The 17,426-nt window shown below is 46.8% G+C and overlaps 1 protein-coding gene across 3 annotated transcripts in view; it reads left to right on the forward strand.

Moving 5' to 3' along the window:
- The window catches only part of CPT1A (carnitine palmitoyltransferase 1A), a 522,885-nt gene that overhangs the window by 185,188 nt on the left and 320,271 nt on the right, over positions 1 to 17,426 (forward strand). For all 3 annotated transcript variants that reach the window (XM_069223030.1, XM_069223032.1, XM_069223031.1), the window contains exon 6: positions 13,789 to 13,926. In XM_069223030.1, coding sequence (XP_069079131.1) covers positions 13,789 to 13,926 — 138 coding nt within the window. The remainder of the gene's footprint in view (positions 1 to 13,788; positions 13,927 to 17,426) is intronic.

The raw sequence follows: 17,426 nt of genomic DNA on the forward strand, positions 1-17,426 counted from the left end.
AGATGAGGATCAGGAGGCAGAGAGTGAACCTCTCCCTGATCTTCTGTCATCAGACCCAAAAGATGGCTCAGTAGATGGAGTGATCTACTCCGACACCCTCTCTGGCCAACAGCAAGCTGATTGTAGGAGAGTCCTACAACAGTTTCCTGAACTCTTCTCCCTAACCCCTGGTCAGACATACCTGTGTACCCATGATGTCGACACAGGAGACAGCATGCCTGTCAAAAACAAACTTTTTAGACAGTCTGAACATGTTAAGGAAAGCATCAAGGTGGAAGTCCACAAGATGCTGGAATTGGGAATAATTGAGCGCTCTGACAGCCCCTGGGCTAGCCCAGTGGTCTTAGTCCCCAAACCTCACACCAAAGATGGAAAGAAAGAGATGAGGTTTTGTGTGGACTACAGGGGGCTCAACTCTGTCACCAAGACAGACGCCCATCCAATTCCTAGAGCTGATGAGCTCATAGACAAATTAGGTGCTGCCAAATTCTTAAGTACCTTTGACTTGACAGCAGGGTACTGGCAAATAAAAATGGCACCTGGAGCAAAAGAGAAAACAGCATTCTCCACACCTGATGGGCATTATCAGTTTACTGTTATGCCCTTTGGTTTAAAGAATGCCCCTGCCACCTTCGAAAGGTTGGTGAATCAAGTCCTTGCTGGTTTGGAGTCCTTTAGCACAGCTTATCTTGATGATATTGCTGTCTTTAGCTCCGCCTGGCAGGATCACCTGGTCCACCTGAAGAAGGTTTTGAAAGCTCTGCAATCTGCAGGCCTCTCTATCAAGGCATCCAAATGCCAGATAGGGCAGGGAACTGTGGTTTACTTGGGCCACCTTGTAGGTGGAGGCCAAGTTCAGCCACTCCAACCCAAGATCCAGACTATTCTGGACTGGGTAGCTCCAAAAACCCAGACTCAAGTCAGGGCATTCCTTGGCTTGACTGGGTACTACAGGAGGTTTGTGAAGGGATATGGATCCATTGTGACAGCCCTCACAGAACTCACCTCCAAGAAAATGCCCAAGAAAGTGAACTGGACTGTAGAATGCCAACAGGCCTTTGACACCCTGAAACAAGCAATGTGCTCAGCACCAGTTCTAAAAGCTCCAGATTATTCTAAGCAGTTCATTGTGCAGACAGATGCCTCTGAACATGGGATAGGGGCAGTTTTGTCCCAAACAAATGATGATGGCCTTGACCAGCCTGTTGCTTTCATTAGCAGGAGGTTACTCCCCAGGGAGCAGCGTTGGAGTGCCATTGAGAGGGAGGCCTTTGCTGTGGTTTGGTCCCTGAAGAAGCTGAGACCATACCTCTTTGGGACTCACTTCCTAGTTCAAACTGACCACAGACCTCTCAAATGGCTGATGCAAATGAAAGGTGAAAATCCAAAACTGTTGAGGTGGTCCATCGCCCTACAGGGAATGGACTTTATAGTGGAACACAGACCTGGGACTGCCCATGCCAATGCAGATGGCCTTTCCAGGTTCTTCCACTTAGAAAATGAAGACTCTCTTGGGAAAGGTTAGTCTCATCCTCTTTCGTTTGGGGGGGGGGGGTTGTGTAAGGAAATGCCTCCTTGGCATGGTTGCCCCCTGACTTTTTGCCTTTGCTGATGCTATGTTTACAATTGAAAGTGTGCTGAGGCCTGCTAACCAGGCCCCAGCACCAGTGTTCTTTCCCTAACCTGTACTTTTGTATCCACAATTGGCAGACCCTGGCATCGAGATAAGTCCCTTGTAACTGGTACTTCTAGTACCAAGGGCCCTGATGCCAGGGGAGGTCTCTAAGGGCTGCAGCATGTATTATGCCACCCTAAGAGACCCCTCACTCAGCACAGACACACTGCTTACCAGCTTGTGTGTGCTAGTGAGAACAAAATGAGTAAGTCGACATGGCACTCCCCTCAGGGTGCCATGCCAGCCTCTCACTGACTATGCAGTATAGGTAAGACACCCCTCTAGCAGGCCTTACAGCCCTAAGGCAGGGTGCACTATACCATAGGTGAGGGTACCAGTGCATGAGCACTGTGCCCCTACAGTGTCTAAGCAAAACCTTAGACATTGTAAGTGCTGGGTAGCCATAAGAGTATATGGTCTGGGAGTCTGTTTTGCACGAACTCCACAGCACCATAATGGCTACACTGAAAACTGGGAAGTTTGGTATCAAACTTCTCAGCACAATAAATGCACACTGATGCCAGTGTACATTTTATTGCAAAATACACCCCAGAGGGCACCTTAGAGGTGCCCCCTGAAACTTAACCGACTGTCTGTGTAGGCTGACTAGTTCCAGCAGCCTGCCACACTAGAGACATGTTGCTGGCCCCATGGGGAGAGTGCCTTTGTCACTCTGAGGCCAGTAACAAAGCCTGCACTGGGTGGAGATGCTAACACCTCCCCCAGGCAGGAGCTGTAACACCTGGCGGTGAGCCTCAAAGGCTCACCCCTTTGTCACAGCACCGCAGGACACTCCAGCTAGTGGAGTTGCCCGCCCCCTCCGGCCCCGGCCCCCACTTTTGGCGGCAAGGCCGGAGAAAATAATGAGAATAACAAGGAGGAGTCACTGGCCAGTCAGGACAGCCCCTAAGGTGTCCTGAGCTGAGGTGACTCTAACTTTTAGAAATCCTCCATCTTGCAGATGGAGGATTCCCCCAATAGGGTTAGGATTGTGACCCCCTCCCCTTGGGAGGAGGCACAAAGAGGGTGTACCCACCCTCAGGGCTAGTAGCCATTGGCTACTAACCCCCCAGACCTAAACACGCCCTTAAATTTAGTATTTAAGGGCTACCCTGAACCCTAGAAAAATTAGATTCCTGCAACAACAACAAGAAGGACTGCCTAGCTGAAAACCCCTGCAGAGGAAGACCAGAAGACAACAACTGCCTTGGCTCCAGAAACTCACCGGCCTGTCTCCTGCCTTCCAAAGAACTCTGCTCCAGCGACGCCTTCCAAAGGGACCTGCGACCTCTGAATCCTCTGAGGACTGCCCTGCTTCGACGACGACAAGAAACTCCCGAGGACAGCGGACCTGCTCCAAAAAGACTGCAACTTTATCCAAAGGAGCAGCTTTAAAGAACCCTGCAATCTCCCCGCAAGAAGCGTGAGACTTGCAACACTGCACCCGGCGACCCCGACTCGGCTGGTGGAGAACCAACACCTCAGGGAGGACCCCCGGACTACTCTACGACTGTGAGTACCAAAACCTGTCCCCCCTGAGCCCCCACAGCGCCGCCTGCAGAGGGATTCCCGAGGCTTCCCCTGACCGCGACTCTCTGAAACCTAAGTCCCGACGCCTGGAAAAGACCCTGCACCCGCAGCCCCCAGGACCTGAAGGACCGGACTTTCACTGCAGAAGTGACCCCCAGGAGTCCCTCTCCCTTGCCCAAGTGGAGGTTTCCCGGAGGAAGCCCCCCCTTACCTGCCTGCAGCACTGAAGAGATCCCTTGATCTCTCATTGACTTCCATTGCGAACCCGACGCTTGTTCTAACACTGCACCCGGCCGCCCCCGCGCCGCTGAGGGTGAAATTTCTGTGTGGGCTTGTGTCCCCCCCGGTGCCCTACAAAACCCCCCTGGTCTGCCCTCCGAAGACGCGGGTACTTACCTGCTGGCAGACTGGAACCGGGGCACCCCCTTCTCCCCATTGAAGCCTATGCGTTTTGGGCACCACTTTGAACTCTGCACCTGACCGGCCCTGAGCTGCTGGTGTGGTAACTTTGGGGTTGCTCTGAACCCCCAACGGTGGGCTACCTTGGACCAAGAACTGAACCCTGTAAGTGTCTTACTTACCTGGTAAAACTAACAAAAACTTACCTCCCCCAGGAACTGTGAAAATTGCACTAAGTATCCACTTTTGAAATAGCTATTTGTGAATAACTTGAAAAGTATACATGCAATTGAAATGATTCAAAGTTCCTAATGTACTTACCTGCAATACCTTTCAAACAAGATATTACATGTTAAAGTTGAACCTGTGGTTCTTAAAATAAACTAAGAAAAGATATTTTTCTATACAAAACCTATTGGCTGGATTTGTCTCTGAGTGTGTGTACCTCATTTATTGTCTATGTGTATGTACAACAAATGCTTAACACTACTCCTTGGATAAGCCTACTGCTCGACCACACTACCACAAAATAGAGCATTAGTATTATCTATTTTTACCACTATTTTACCTCTAAGGGGAACCCTTGGACTCTGTGCATGCTATTCCTTACTTTGAAATAGCACATACAGAGCCAACTTCCTACAATCGGTATCAACAATCTCTGCGTCCATGGTTTGTCTGTGAGTGCGGTGTTGAGGGCTGCTTCCCAATAAGATATTAGTGTGTGTAACGATCAGCAAACTGACAACAACGTATAGTGGAGCCTTATAGGAACATTATGATATAATGTAAATTCATTCATATTATTAGAATTTTGTAACCAAGATAGAAAGCATCATATAAACTGGAGTAGCACTTAGCTTAACTAGACATTTTTGAGACTATATGTTTTTTTATGTAGGATTCCAAGTCTTTCGGGTTTTCAAAGGTTTTAGGGTAGCGATTGTGTGTGATTCTTAGTCTCACCAGCAAAAGAGAAAGTGGTGTTAAGTAATCTGAGATCCTGTCTAAGATTCAGGAAAGTTTTTCTCCAGATTTGCGTCAGTCTTGCATAGTCCTGAGAAATGTTGATTCTGTGACCGTTCAAAGTCACTGTTTTAAGTTGTCTCATCTGTTCAAGGATCAGTTTGGTGTGTTGGTACCTAAGAGGGCGAAAGATCAGAGGTCTTGGATTGTGTTGAGAGGATAATCTTTTAGTGGAGATCCTATGGGCCCCCTCAATTTCAACATCTTTCGTGAATGAGATTACTAGTGTTTGTGAAGAAAGGTGAAACAGGATTCAGCTTTTTTCCACATTTTCACAAAGGCTAAAGATCCTCAAGTTGCCACTTCTGTTCCTGTCTTTGAGATCTGTTACTACTCTCTCCAGAGAGGCAATTTTCTTGAATTCAGCTTTTTTGTTTAGATTGGTCTGGGTCTCCTCTGTTTTACTTATTATGACTTTGGCTTCCTTCAGTTTGTTGGCTAGAGGTTTTAACGTCATTTGGCAATCCCAACATTTCCACTTGAAGGGATTCCGTGTTTGCTTATGCATATTGTGTTAACTCATGGAGAGAGTTTAGTTTCTATAGGATTACGTCTATATTGTTAGTAGAGTCTGCTTTCCCTTTTATCTGCAAGTCTGGCAGTGATGGATCTTGTTTTGATCGTTTTAAACCAGTTTTCTGGTCTTTTATGTCTTTGATATGCTTAATACTTCAGTGTTTTGTCACAACGAGTTGAAGCAGTCAAGACCCTAATGCTGTTACATATCGATGGAGTTGTTCTCCCAGACCTGCAAAAGAAGAGGATCAACGCACAGTTAAAGTTTGGCAGTAGGTGAAGTATCAGTGTCCAGTAAACAATCTTAAGGTAGGTAGCATGAGCAAAGTAGGTTGTATAAACAATGACTTACTTGTGCCGGTATTGACTGTGGATCTGGAAGAAGGTAGGTGCTGAAGTAGCTGAATGAGGGGTGGTATCCCTTCTTACGAGCACATCAGGGAGTTGGGGCCTGGGAGCGAGTACACTGGGTCTCCTCAGGCCAAGGTGCATTGTGATGCCGTGGGGCACAATGCAGGAGTTCACAGGTGGGCAGGTTAGTGCATTTGATTCTTTCCGAGTCAGAACGTTAGGCTTTTGTTAAAGTGCCCAGAGGTTGGGTGCAAATGACCCCATAGGGCCAGTATGTGGCCAACGGTAACTGCCTGGGCGTGAGCTCTCCAAGTGACATCAGGTCTGGGTGTGTCGTGCTGCTGTGTGACGCGCTGCAGAAAATTAGAGGTGGGTATAACAGCGTGTAAGACTCTCTGAGTCATTCACCCCAGTAGATTGGCAGGAAAAAAATGTTGAAAGGTTTGTGGTGGAACGCCGCTGATTAGTGTGGCGTTGTATGCAGGATGCCTGATAGTATTGCCCTACGAGAACATGGGCTGTGGAAGGACGGGTGACACTTTTTTTTTTTGTGTGTATTTATGGAACCGCATTCGTAGCAGATAAAATTCACCATATATAGGCTGGAAAAGTTTAAGGCTGTGCCTACAGTGGAAGCTGGTTAATTAGTGGTGTGTTTTTGGAGGCTCTGAGGTTTTGAAATAGGGAAAATGCTTTTATTCCAGATTCTCACCGCAAAGCTCTGATCCTAGGCAGCCATTTCTTCAAGTGTTAGCCACGTCCCCAGGAAGCACAATAGTAATATATTTTGGGCATCAGCCATAAGCTACATGGCTTGTGACACCGACTGTAAGCTCTCAATGCACCCACAACATATCCACTAATTTCAGCTTCTGTTTTCTGTCAGGTATGTAACCTTTTCCTTGTTCTTCATTAGCCCCTACGAAGCACCTCAACATAGTGGTTGACTAGATATCTTTAAAAGTGGTGGGGCATAGCACTTAGAGTGACCACCTGGCATTCATGCAAAAAATGTAAAAAAAATTCACGACAAAGGATCAAAATTCAGGACAAAAATTCAGGATAAAGGACAAAAATTCAAGAACAAATGTCAGTTTTACAGACACGCAAGAGAGACCATGCCTCACTCTGTTGTCAGCGCATTTATCTTCTCTTTTTTGTGATTGCCTCCTGTTATGCTACATTCAGGTGTCACATTACGTCCTTGTTCAGTAGTAAATCAATACCCTTCAGTACTGCAAGGCCATCATCCCTACCCAAATCTACCCAATCTTTCTTGAAAAGAAAGTAACAGCAAATTTTTGATTATGTTTCTGAACATTTTAAAACCCCTGGCAAACAGTTTGGGAAACATTAAAGTAATTAACCTTATGTTAGTTTAAACAAATTGAACAAAAACACCTGGCTTACCCCAACTGCCCATGGACTTTCAACCTAAAAAAAAATTAAAGAAGCAGGGCAGATGGTGTGGGCGACAGTCTCATACCTAATGTCAGTTTCTGAGGTACCCACAACTTGTCTGTAGTCTCACAGCACTAGAGTGTATGTCTGGGACTCTACATTTATCTCACATGAGTCTACTCTGCACTCTGACACTGCACCACTCTGCATAACTGCACTGTCTGCCACTATTGTATGCCACTCTACTCCACTGCACTCTATGCTACTCTACTCCATGCCACTCTATGCCACTACACTCTGTGCCAATGCACTCTAAACAACTGCACTGTACACCACTGCCCTCTACTCTGCACCACTGTACTCTACGCCACTGCTCTGTGCCACTCTACTCCACTCACTGCACTGACACTCTACTCTGCAACATTGCATCCTCCACCACTGTACTGTACACCAATCTTCTATGTACTACTGCATTCTACCCCACTGCATTCTACGCCACAGCACTATGCCATGGCACTCTATGCCACTGCACTCTGCATCACCCCACTCTACGCGACTGCACTCTACAGCACTATACTCTACTCTGCACTGCACCACTCTACACTACGCCACTGCACTGTCTGCCACACAAGTCTACTCTGCGCCACTGCACCACTCTACACTACTGCACTCTGCCACTCTATTGTATGCCACTCTACTCCACTGCATTCTATGCCACGCTACTCTGTCCTACGCCACTCCATGCCACTGCACTCTACGTCAATGCACTCTAAACAACTGCACTGTACCCTGCACCACTGGGCTCTATGCCACTGCTCCTATGCCACGCTACTCCACTCCACACCACAATGCCATTTACTTTTAGCCATGAACAGCAGCCACTCTCGGGTATAACATGGCTAAAACACATTGGCAAAGCCAATAACTCTTGCGTAGACTAGACCTATTGGCTTTGCCAATGTTTGTTAGTACTATGAGGTACTGAGGGCCCCTGAAAGAACTGTGAATGTGTAAGTCCTTATTTTAAACATGCATTCGACGCCTCGTCAGGGATAATAAGCGCTATATAAATACAATTGCATCAGATATAGTCTGCTGCAAAATGCGCAAGTACATTTTGGTTAAATTAACCAAAAAAGTGCTTCTCAAATACAGATTTGAATAATATACAGTTTATATCCCTAGTACTAACATTTGTTATAACACTCCATTAAAACCACACACTCCACAGCTCACCTTGGAACACCATTACAGTACCTCTCTAAAAGAAAATATCTTTGACATCAGAAAGCTTCAAGTGACTCCTTTGGTTAAAGTGGATGCAGGTGTCAAGCCCCTTTACATTTGCAGATTTACCAGTTGCTCACATTGGCATTTCTTTAGGGAAGGAGACACCCTGACAAGAAGGTCTGTTTCTTATCTGTCTGCCCCTCCCACCCTCTGAGCACAGGAAACTCCCTGCCTTCCACTCCAGCTGGGGAAATTAATCTGCCCGTACATTCGCCCTGACGTCCTTTCTCCTTTTGGTGAAAGGCTAAAATTACGGCGTCCCTTAAACCTTTCATCACGGACAACGGACGGCAGGGCGAAATTACGGGCAGTCTTGAAATTTACGTACAGGTGGTCACCCTAATAGCACTTGAAGGTGTGAGCTGGGTCGGCTGCGTTAGAGGCGTTTTGCCCCGATACAATTTTGGGGGGAAAGGGTCAAATACTGCATATAAAAGCACATTTCTAAATATGCATTTTCAAAAAAATCGAAGGCTCTCAAGGGTTCCTCGGGTGTAGGAAGTTGGCTCTGTATGCACTATTTCAAAGTAAGGAATAGTATGCACAGAGTCCAAGGGTTCCCCTTAGAGGTAAGATAGTGGCAAAAAGAGATAATACTAATGCTCTATTTTGTGGTAGTGTGGTCGAGCAGTAGGCTTATCAAAGGAGTAGTGTTAAGCATTTGTTGTACATACACACAGGCAATAAATGAGGAACACACACTCAGAGACAAATCCAGCCAATAGGTTTTGTTATAGAAAAATATATTTTCTTAGTTTATTTTAAGAACCACCGGTTCAAATTCTACATGTAATATCTCATTTGAAAGGTATTGCAGGTAAGTACTTTAGGAACTTTGAATAATTACAGTAGCACATATACTTTTCACATAAAACACAAATAGCTGTTTTAAAAGTGGACACTTAGTGCAATTTTCACAGTTCCTGGGGGAGGTAAAGTATTGTTAGTTTTAGCAGGTAAGTAAATCACTTACAAGTCTCAGGTTTGGGTCCAAGGTAGCCCACCATTGGGGGTTCAGAGTAACCCCAAAGTTACCACACCAGCAGCTCAGGGCCGGTCAGGTGCAGAGGTCAAAGAGGTGCCCAAAACACATAGGCTTCAATGGAGAGAAGGGGGTGCCCCGGTTCCAGTCTGCCAGCAGGTAAGTACCCGCGTCTTCGGAGGGCAGGCCAGGTGGGTTTTGTAGGGCACAAGTCAGCACAAAAAGTACACCCTCAGCAGCGCGGGGGCGGCTGGGTGCAGTGTGTAAACAAGCATCGGGTTCTCTGTAGGTTTCAATGGGAGACCAAGGGGTCTCTTCAGCGGTGCAGGCAGGCAAGGGGGGGGGCTCCTCGGGGTAGCCAACACCTGGGCAAGGGAGAGGGCCTCCTGGGGGTCACTCCTGCACAGAAGTTCCGTTCCTTCAGGTGCTGGGGGCTGCGGGTGCAGGGTCTTTTCCAGCCGTCGGGACTTTAGGTTCAGGCAGTCGCGGTCAGGGGGAGCCTCGGGATTCCCTCTGCAGGCGTCGCTGTGGGGGCTCATGGGGGGACAACTTTGGTTACTCACGGTCTCGGAGTCGCCGGAGGGTCCTCCCTGAGGTGTTGTTTCTCCACCAGTCGAGTCGGGGTCGCCGGGTGCAGTGTTGCAAGTCTCACGCTTCTTGCGGGGATTGCAGGGGTCTTTAAATCTGCTCCTCTGTAACAAAGTTGCAGTTCTTTTGGAGCAGTGCCGCTGTCCTCAGGAGTTTCTGGTCTTTCTTGAAGCAGGGCAGTCCTCTGAGGATTCAGAGGTCGCTGGTCCTTGGGAAAGCGTCGCTGGACCAGGTTTCTTTGGAAGGCAGGAGACAGGCCGGTAGGTCTGGGGCCAAAGCAGTTGGTGTCTTCTTTTCTTCCTCTGCAGGGGTCTTTCAGCTCAGCAGTCCTCTTCTTCTTGTAAGTTGCAGGAATCTAAATTCTTAGGTTCAGGGAAGCCCTTAAATACTAAATTTAAGGGCGTGTTTAGGTCTGGGGGGTTAGTAGCCAATGGCTACTAGCCCTGAGGGTGGGTACACCCTCTTTGTGCCTCCTCCCAAGGGGAGGGGGTCACATCCCTAATCCTATTGGGGAATCCTCCATCTGCAAGATGGAGGATTTCTAAAAGTTAGAGTCACTTCAGCTCAGGACACCTTAGGGGCTGTCCTGACTGGCCAGTGACTCCTCCTTGTTATTCTCATTATCTCCTCCGGTCTTGCCGCCAAAAGTGGGGCCGTGGCCGGAGGGGGCGGGCAACTCCACTAGCTGGAGTGCCCTGCGGTGCTGGAACAAAGGGGGTAAGCCTTGGAGGCTCACCGCCAGGTGTTACAGCTCCTGCCTGGGGGAGGTGTTAGCATCTCCACCCAGTGCAGGCTTTGTTACTGGCCTCAGAGTGACAAAGGCACTCTCCCCATGGGGCCAGCAACATGTCTCGGTTGTGGCAGGCTGCTGGAACCAGTCAGCCTACACAGATAGTCGGTTAAGGTTTCAGGGGGCACCTCTAAGGTGCCCTCTGGGGCGTATTTCACAATAAAATGTACGCTGGTATCAGTGTGCATTTATTGTGCTGAGAAGTTTGATACCAAACTTCCCAGTTTTCAGTGTAGCCATTATGGTGCTGTGGAGTCCGTGTTTGACAGACTCCCAGACCATATACTCTTATGGCTACCCTGCACTTACAATGTCTAAGGTTTGGCTTAGACACTGTAGGGGCACAGTACTCATGTACTGGTGCCCTCACCTATGGTATAGTGCACCCTGCCTTAGGGCTGTAAGGCCTACTAGAGGGGTGACTTATCTATACTGCATAGGCAGTGTGAGGTTGGCATGGCACCCTGAGGGGAGTGCCATGTCGACTTACTCGTTTTGTTCTCACCAGCACACACAAGCTGGCAAGCAGTGTGTCTGTGCTGAGTGAGGGGTCCCCAGGGTGGCATAAGATATGCTGCAGCCCTTAGAGACCTTCCCTGGCATCAGGGCCCTTGGTACCAGGGGTACCAGCTACAAGGGACTTACCTGGAGGCCAGGGTGTGCCAATTGTGGAATCAAAAGTACAGGTTAGGGAAAGAACACTGGTGCTGGGGCCTGGTTAGCAGGCCTCAGCACACTTTCAATTCAAAACATAGCATCAGCAAAGGCAAAAAGTCAGGGGGTAACCATGCCAAGGAGGTATTTCCTTACATCGGGTATGCCTGCTTTTTGATGGGGGTACCATGTAAGTCTGTAAAGGCCCGAGGGCTCTTCAGAGCTCTCACATGCATCACAGATGCCCCCATCGTTTACAGCAACCAACTCATATATGCAACGTTTCACATGGAACTCGATCAGCGCTACATCATTGCCTCACCCTCAATCACAGCTTTGAGAATGCATGGTCGGCAGAGAGATCCGGGCTGGCTTCAAAGCAGGGCACCCGCTGTGCTAGAGACTTGCCCGTGCTTTAGTACACTCTTTGAGAGTCATGCTCCCGATGACTCCGTTCCACTTTGTTTTTGTACAGTATGTGGAATGCCCTGTGTAGATGCCAGCATCCGGATCTCTCCGCGAGCAGTGTATTTTCATCACAAACAGCCATGCCCAGGGCAGACAGGGCTTTCTCACATACGCACAATCAAACAAGCAAACGCTTTTTGTTTCTCACACTCAGCTGCCTGCGCGGGTCCTGCTTCAGCTCCTCAACTGTTAGTGCATCACAGCGTTACATGCTGTTTGCAACCAATGAGCATGAATCCTGCAGACAGTCATACACTTACCCTCCCAGCCGAAGTTCATGCCTCAAGCAATCATCCAGGAAGTTGAAAGCTGAAGCCTGCCCCAAGAATACAGCATGTAATCCTGTTACATGCGGGTACATGTTGAAACACTGCACAGGCTCCAGTTTGTAGGTAGCTGCAGGGCAGCCTCTTGCTTTTAAACTCCACCCTTTCCCAATTTGTTTCAGAGACACGGGATCAGTGATGCTCGTTGATCACACCCATTGTGACCATTTAGGAAAGTGGGGCGTGGCCGGCTGATTGGTGTAAAACCCCGGGCGCTGCAGGGATGAAGCTTAATTTGCCCAGGCTGCCTGTGTGCGTCATCAGTGGGAGAAGCCTGTATTAGCTGTCTGAGGTCAGAGCTGTGAGTTTGCAGGCCCAAACAGTCTTTGTTTCGATTGATGCTCGTGCCTTAATGCTCCTGCTGTCACAAACGTTCACTGCTCTAGATTGCTTGACTCTCATTATCAAAAAGATAGTCATTTTTTTATTATACTAATATTGAGTAATGATTTGTTTACTACCAGTAAAGAGAGCGAGCTGTGCCCTGACAACCATATGAGCGAGCCACTCCTGGACTAATGGCAGCCACTTGTTTAGAACTGTGTTATTAGATTACATATATGTCGTCACACAACAACATACTTTTTGTTTTGCTTTTCAGATCGGTTGGTCTGTGCTAATTTCTTTTAAAAAATTTCAGGGTTTCTGTTACAGAGGAAAGGAGTTGTCAAGTGAATTTACGTTATTTTAGACTATCCTTTGTTTTCCTTTCAGCGTTGTCTGGGCTTCTGTCTGCACATATGTGCCGTATGAACCTGTTATAGATTCACATGACCTACAATGCCCCACTATGTAATGATCGAGTCCCAGAAAGTCTTAGGAATTCATTTTAATTTTTGGCGACTGCCTTAGGTGATTACGACTCTTTAAATTTTTTCTGTTGAAGGATTGTTTTCTACTGGGTCACCTTTCATGGGCTGATCCTCCTTGCGCTTTATTCATAGTTAGCATCTTATACTTTGTGGTCTCTGACACGTCAAGATATCTTGTCCGTCAGTAGCCCACAATCCTTTCATTTTGAAGTCAAACCTGTCTTTCTCAACCAGGATGTGATAATATTCATATGCTGATTAGTACAGCAACATAATTTGTACATTCACAGCAACAGAGGAAGTTTCAACTCTCTCTGCTTACAGTCAGTAGCTGTGGGCAGGACTTAACACCCTGCAGACCCAATTACTGCAACTAATGATGATGAGCAATATTATTTTTAGTTTGTGCTTGACTGTCTTTGGAAATGATGCCATTGACCTATGCAAACAAAAAGGGTGGAATCCATTATTCAAACTGACAACAAGGCAAGATGTTTGAGCTCCATAACATACCCAAATAAATAATAAATTACACATACCCCATTTGTAAATATTTGGTTCTTGCACTAGTTGACTCTGATCTTTGTGGTTTGAAAATCGAGCTGCTGACTGACTGTAAGGACATCTTCATTTGTGATTTTGCATCAGCGTTTTACTGTATGTTTAATTTGTGATTTTAAATCAGCGTTTTACTGTATGTTTAATTTGTGGGGTTTTTTATGATTTGGGTTAGTATCAGTGTTTTGTATTGTAAATAGCACAGGTGTGTGTGGGTCTAAAATTAGTTAAATTGTATTAAATAAATTATTAGCAATAGACCGTGAGACTGAAATAAAATAATGTTCTTGCACAAAATTCCATTTTGTGAAATTAACTACTCCGAAATACACAGTTACCTCACCGGAATCGAGCACTAATTTATGGGTCGGTGCCATTCCATCACACTGTTTTAACCATGCTTTGTTTAATTTTTCGCTCAGTATTTGGATTCTGTGAAGCCCCTGATGGATGAAACAGAGTTCAGGAGAATGAATGCTCTTGCCAAAGACTTTGCCATTACCTTAGGACCAAAACTACAATGGTACTTGAAACTTAAGTCGTGGTGGGCCACAAACTATGTAAGTAACCCTATGCAAATTTTCTTGACTTCCACATAACTTAATACTAATGGTAAATGTTCAATTTTTACATATTTTGTGTATTGTGCTTCTATGCCAGAGTGCTAATATTGCTTGTATGCGTAGTGCTATAGAATACAGACAAGTGATGGCATCTCAGGTCACTGATAGGAAAAGTGTCTTCATTTAGTTTGTGAATATTTTCATTCTGTATAGTCTGGAGTTGGAGAGGCAGATCGTTTGCAATATGTTGTTTTAAAAGGAGCAGAGCTGTGGCAGATCTACTGCTACCTCCAGGGGGCGTTCTCAGGCATTTTCATTGGGTTTAGGGGAATACCTTGTTTTGTAAGAGCACTGTACTTTTTTTTTTAAATAGAAGGTCTAGCGAGTTATGCACAGCACCTTGATGTCTACCTGTTGCAACACAGCCAGTTAGTGAAGGGAAGGCAACACGGGGGCCGTGCTTTGTAAGTCATCACTCTGTGTCAGAGACAGACTGCTGCATTCTGCAGAATTGGCAACAGGTACTCAGGCAAATCTTTACTTTAGCAATCCTTGATACTTCAAATTACTGCAACAGTGCAGAGTTGGGGGGGCACACCAAGTATGGCGGTAACTTCTGTAACTACCAAAGGTGGAAGTAACTGGAGTCACCATATGATTAGAATGACTCCAAGATTACAGTCCTGAGTTGCTCAAATCTGAGACTGTACCAGGTTCCGTTTTAAGGGTACTACCAAGGTTAGAATGCGGGCCCATCGCATTACCTTTTTAGAGGTAAGTACCAATTTTCTTACTCTGGGTCAGATTTAATTGTATTTTTGTACATACAGGTGTTAGTACTGAAACGGCTTAAGATGTTAGATGGTGAATATGTTAAATTAAATGGAATTTGTCAAATGTTGGCCTCATGGAGTACTTAAGATGGTAGTAGGTGAGCGTTAAGAAAAAACAAGGATGATGTGGATGAGCAATGTGAAACTGTACAGGTAAGAGAATTGAGCTGTGACTTGGATGGTGGCAAGGCAGTACTGATGGGTAAGTTGTAAACGGGGTGTAGGAAGTTGGCTCTGTATATACTATTTCAAAGTAAGAAATAGTGTGCACAGAGTCCAAGGGTTCCCCTTAGAGGTAAGATAGTGGCAAAAAGAGAGAATTCTAATGCCCTATTTTGTGGTAGTGTGGTCGAGCAGTAGGCTTATCAGAGGGTAGTGTTGAGCATTTGTTGTACACACACAGGCAATAAATGAGAAACACACACTCAAAGACAAATTCCAGGCCAATAGGTTTTTATATAGAAAAATATATTTTCTTAGTTCATTTTAAGAACCACAGGCTCAAGATTTACAAGTAATACTTTAAATGAAAGGGATTTCACTCCAGTATTCTAGGAACTTTGAATATTCACAATAGCATGTACAGTTTTGACAAAAATGGCAATAAGCTATTTTAAAAGTGGACACAGTGCAAAAATCAATAGTTCCTGGGGGAGGTAAGTATTTGTTAAGTTCACAGGTAAGTAAAACACTTACAGGGTTCAAGGTTGGGTCCAAGGTAGCCCACCGTTGGGGGTTCAAGGCAATCCCCCAAAGTTACCACACCAACAGCTCAGGGCCGGTCAGGTGCAGAGGTCAAAGTGGTGCCCAAAACACATAGCCTTCAATTGAAATAGGGGTGCCCCGGTTCGAGTCTGCCAGCAGGTAAGTACCCGCGTCTTCGGAGGGCAGACCAGGGGGGTTTTGTAGGGCACCGGGGGGGACACAAGCAGGCACATTTTCTTCGAAGTAGGGAGACAGGCCGGTGAGGATGGGGGCAATCAGTTGTCGTCTCCGTCTTCACTGCAGGGCTTCAGGTCAGCAGTCCTTCTTCTTCTTTAGGTTGCAGGAATCTATCTTCCTCGGTTCTGGGAGCCCCTAAATACTGAATTTAGGGGTGTGTTTAGGTCTGGGAGGGCAGTAGCCAATGGCTGCTGGCCCTGAAGGTGGCTACACCCTCTTTGTGACTCTTCCCTGTGGGGAGGGAGGCACATCCCTAATCCTATTGGGGGAATCCTCCTTCTACAAGATGGAGGATTTCTAAAAGTAAGAGTCACCTCAGCTCAGGACACCTTAGGGGCTGTCCTGACTGGGGGGTGACTCCTCCTTGTTTTCCTCATTATCTCCTCCATGCCCTGTGGTGCTGTAACAAAGGGGGTGAGCCTTTGAGGCTCACCGCCAGGTGTTACAGTTCCTGCAGGGGGAGGTGAGAAGCACCTCCACCCAGTACAAGCTTTGTTCCTGGCCACCGAGTGACAAAGGCACTCTCCCCATGTGGCCAGCAACATGTCTTGTGTGTGGCAGGCTGGAAAAAACTAGTCAGCCCACACTGGAAGTCTGGTATGTTTTCAAGGGGCATCTCTAAGATGCCCTCTGGGGGTATTTTACAATAAAGTGCACACTGGCATCAGTGAGCATTTATTGTGCTGAGAAGTTTGATACCAAACTTCCCAGTGTTCAGTGTAGCCATTATGGTGCTGTGGAGTTCGTGTTTGACAGACTCCCAGACCATATACTCTTATGTCTACCCTGCACTTACAATATCTAAGGTTTTGCTTAGATACTGTAGGGGCATAGTGCTCATGCACAAATGCCCTCACCTGTGGTATAGTGCACCCTGCCTTAGGGCTGTAAGGCCTGCTGGAGGGGTGACTTACCTATGCCACAGGCAGTGTGAGGTTGGCATGGCACTCTGAGGGGAGTCATTTTCTCCCCACCAGCACACACAAGCTGGCAAGCAGTGTGTATGTGCTGAGTGAGGGGTCCCCAGGGTGGCATAAGACATGCTGCAGCCCTTAGAGACCTTCCCTGGCACCAGGGCCCTTGGTACCAGGGGTACCAGTTACAAGGGATTTACCTGGGTGCCAGGGTTGTGCCAATTGTGGAGACAAAGGTACAGTTTAGGGAAAGAACACTGGTGCTGGGGCCTGGTTAGCAAGGTCCCAGCACACTTTCAAATCTTAACTTGGCATCAGCAAAGGCAAAAAGTCAGGGGGTAACCATGCCAAGGAGGCATTTCCTTACACGGGGGATCGGCATTAATCTGGTGTTAGATCATTTTCACAAAGTTGACACAGCCTATGAAAAAACCAAGAGCAACAAAGGAAATGGTATCGCCCTGGGCACCTCTTGTGCAAAGCTCCCTTGGGTAGAGATCAGGGCTGATTAAGTTTTCTGTCTGTCTGTCCCAAAGCCTGCCTGGAGAAAGTGTAACCATTGATTCTTTTCAGGGAATTGCTGCTGGTAGTGCACAGTCTCATGAGCTGATAATGTATAATTCTGTTAGGATCGCAATCATCCATTAAAGTTATCAGCAACAGTTGCAGAACCAACACACTTTAGTTGTCACAAGACGTTTATATTGTAAAAGCAGTGGTGTGGTAGTCCTGGTATTGCTTGCCAGCTCTTTAAAAATCTCAGGTCGTAAGGTGCTGAGCCAAAGCTTTTACTGGTGGTGGGTGGATT

Source organism: Pleurodeles waltl, chromosome 3_1 (assembly GCF_031143425.1).
Source record: "Pleurodeles waltl isolate 20211129_DDA chromosome 3_1, aPleWal1.hap1.20221129, whole genome shotgun sequence".
Lineage (NCBI taxonomy): Eukaryota > Metazoa > Chordata > Amphibia > Caudata > Salamandridae > Pleurodeles > Pleurodeles waltl.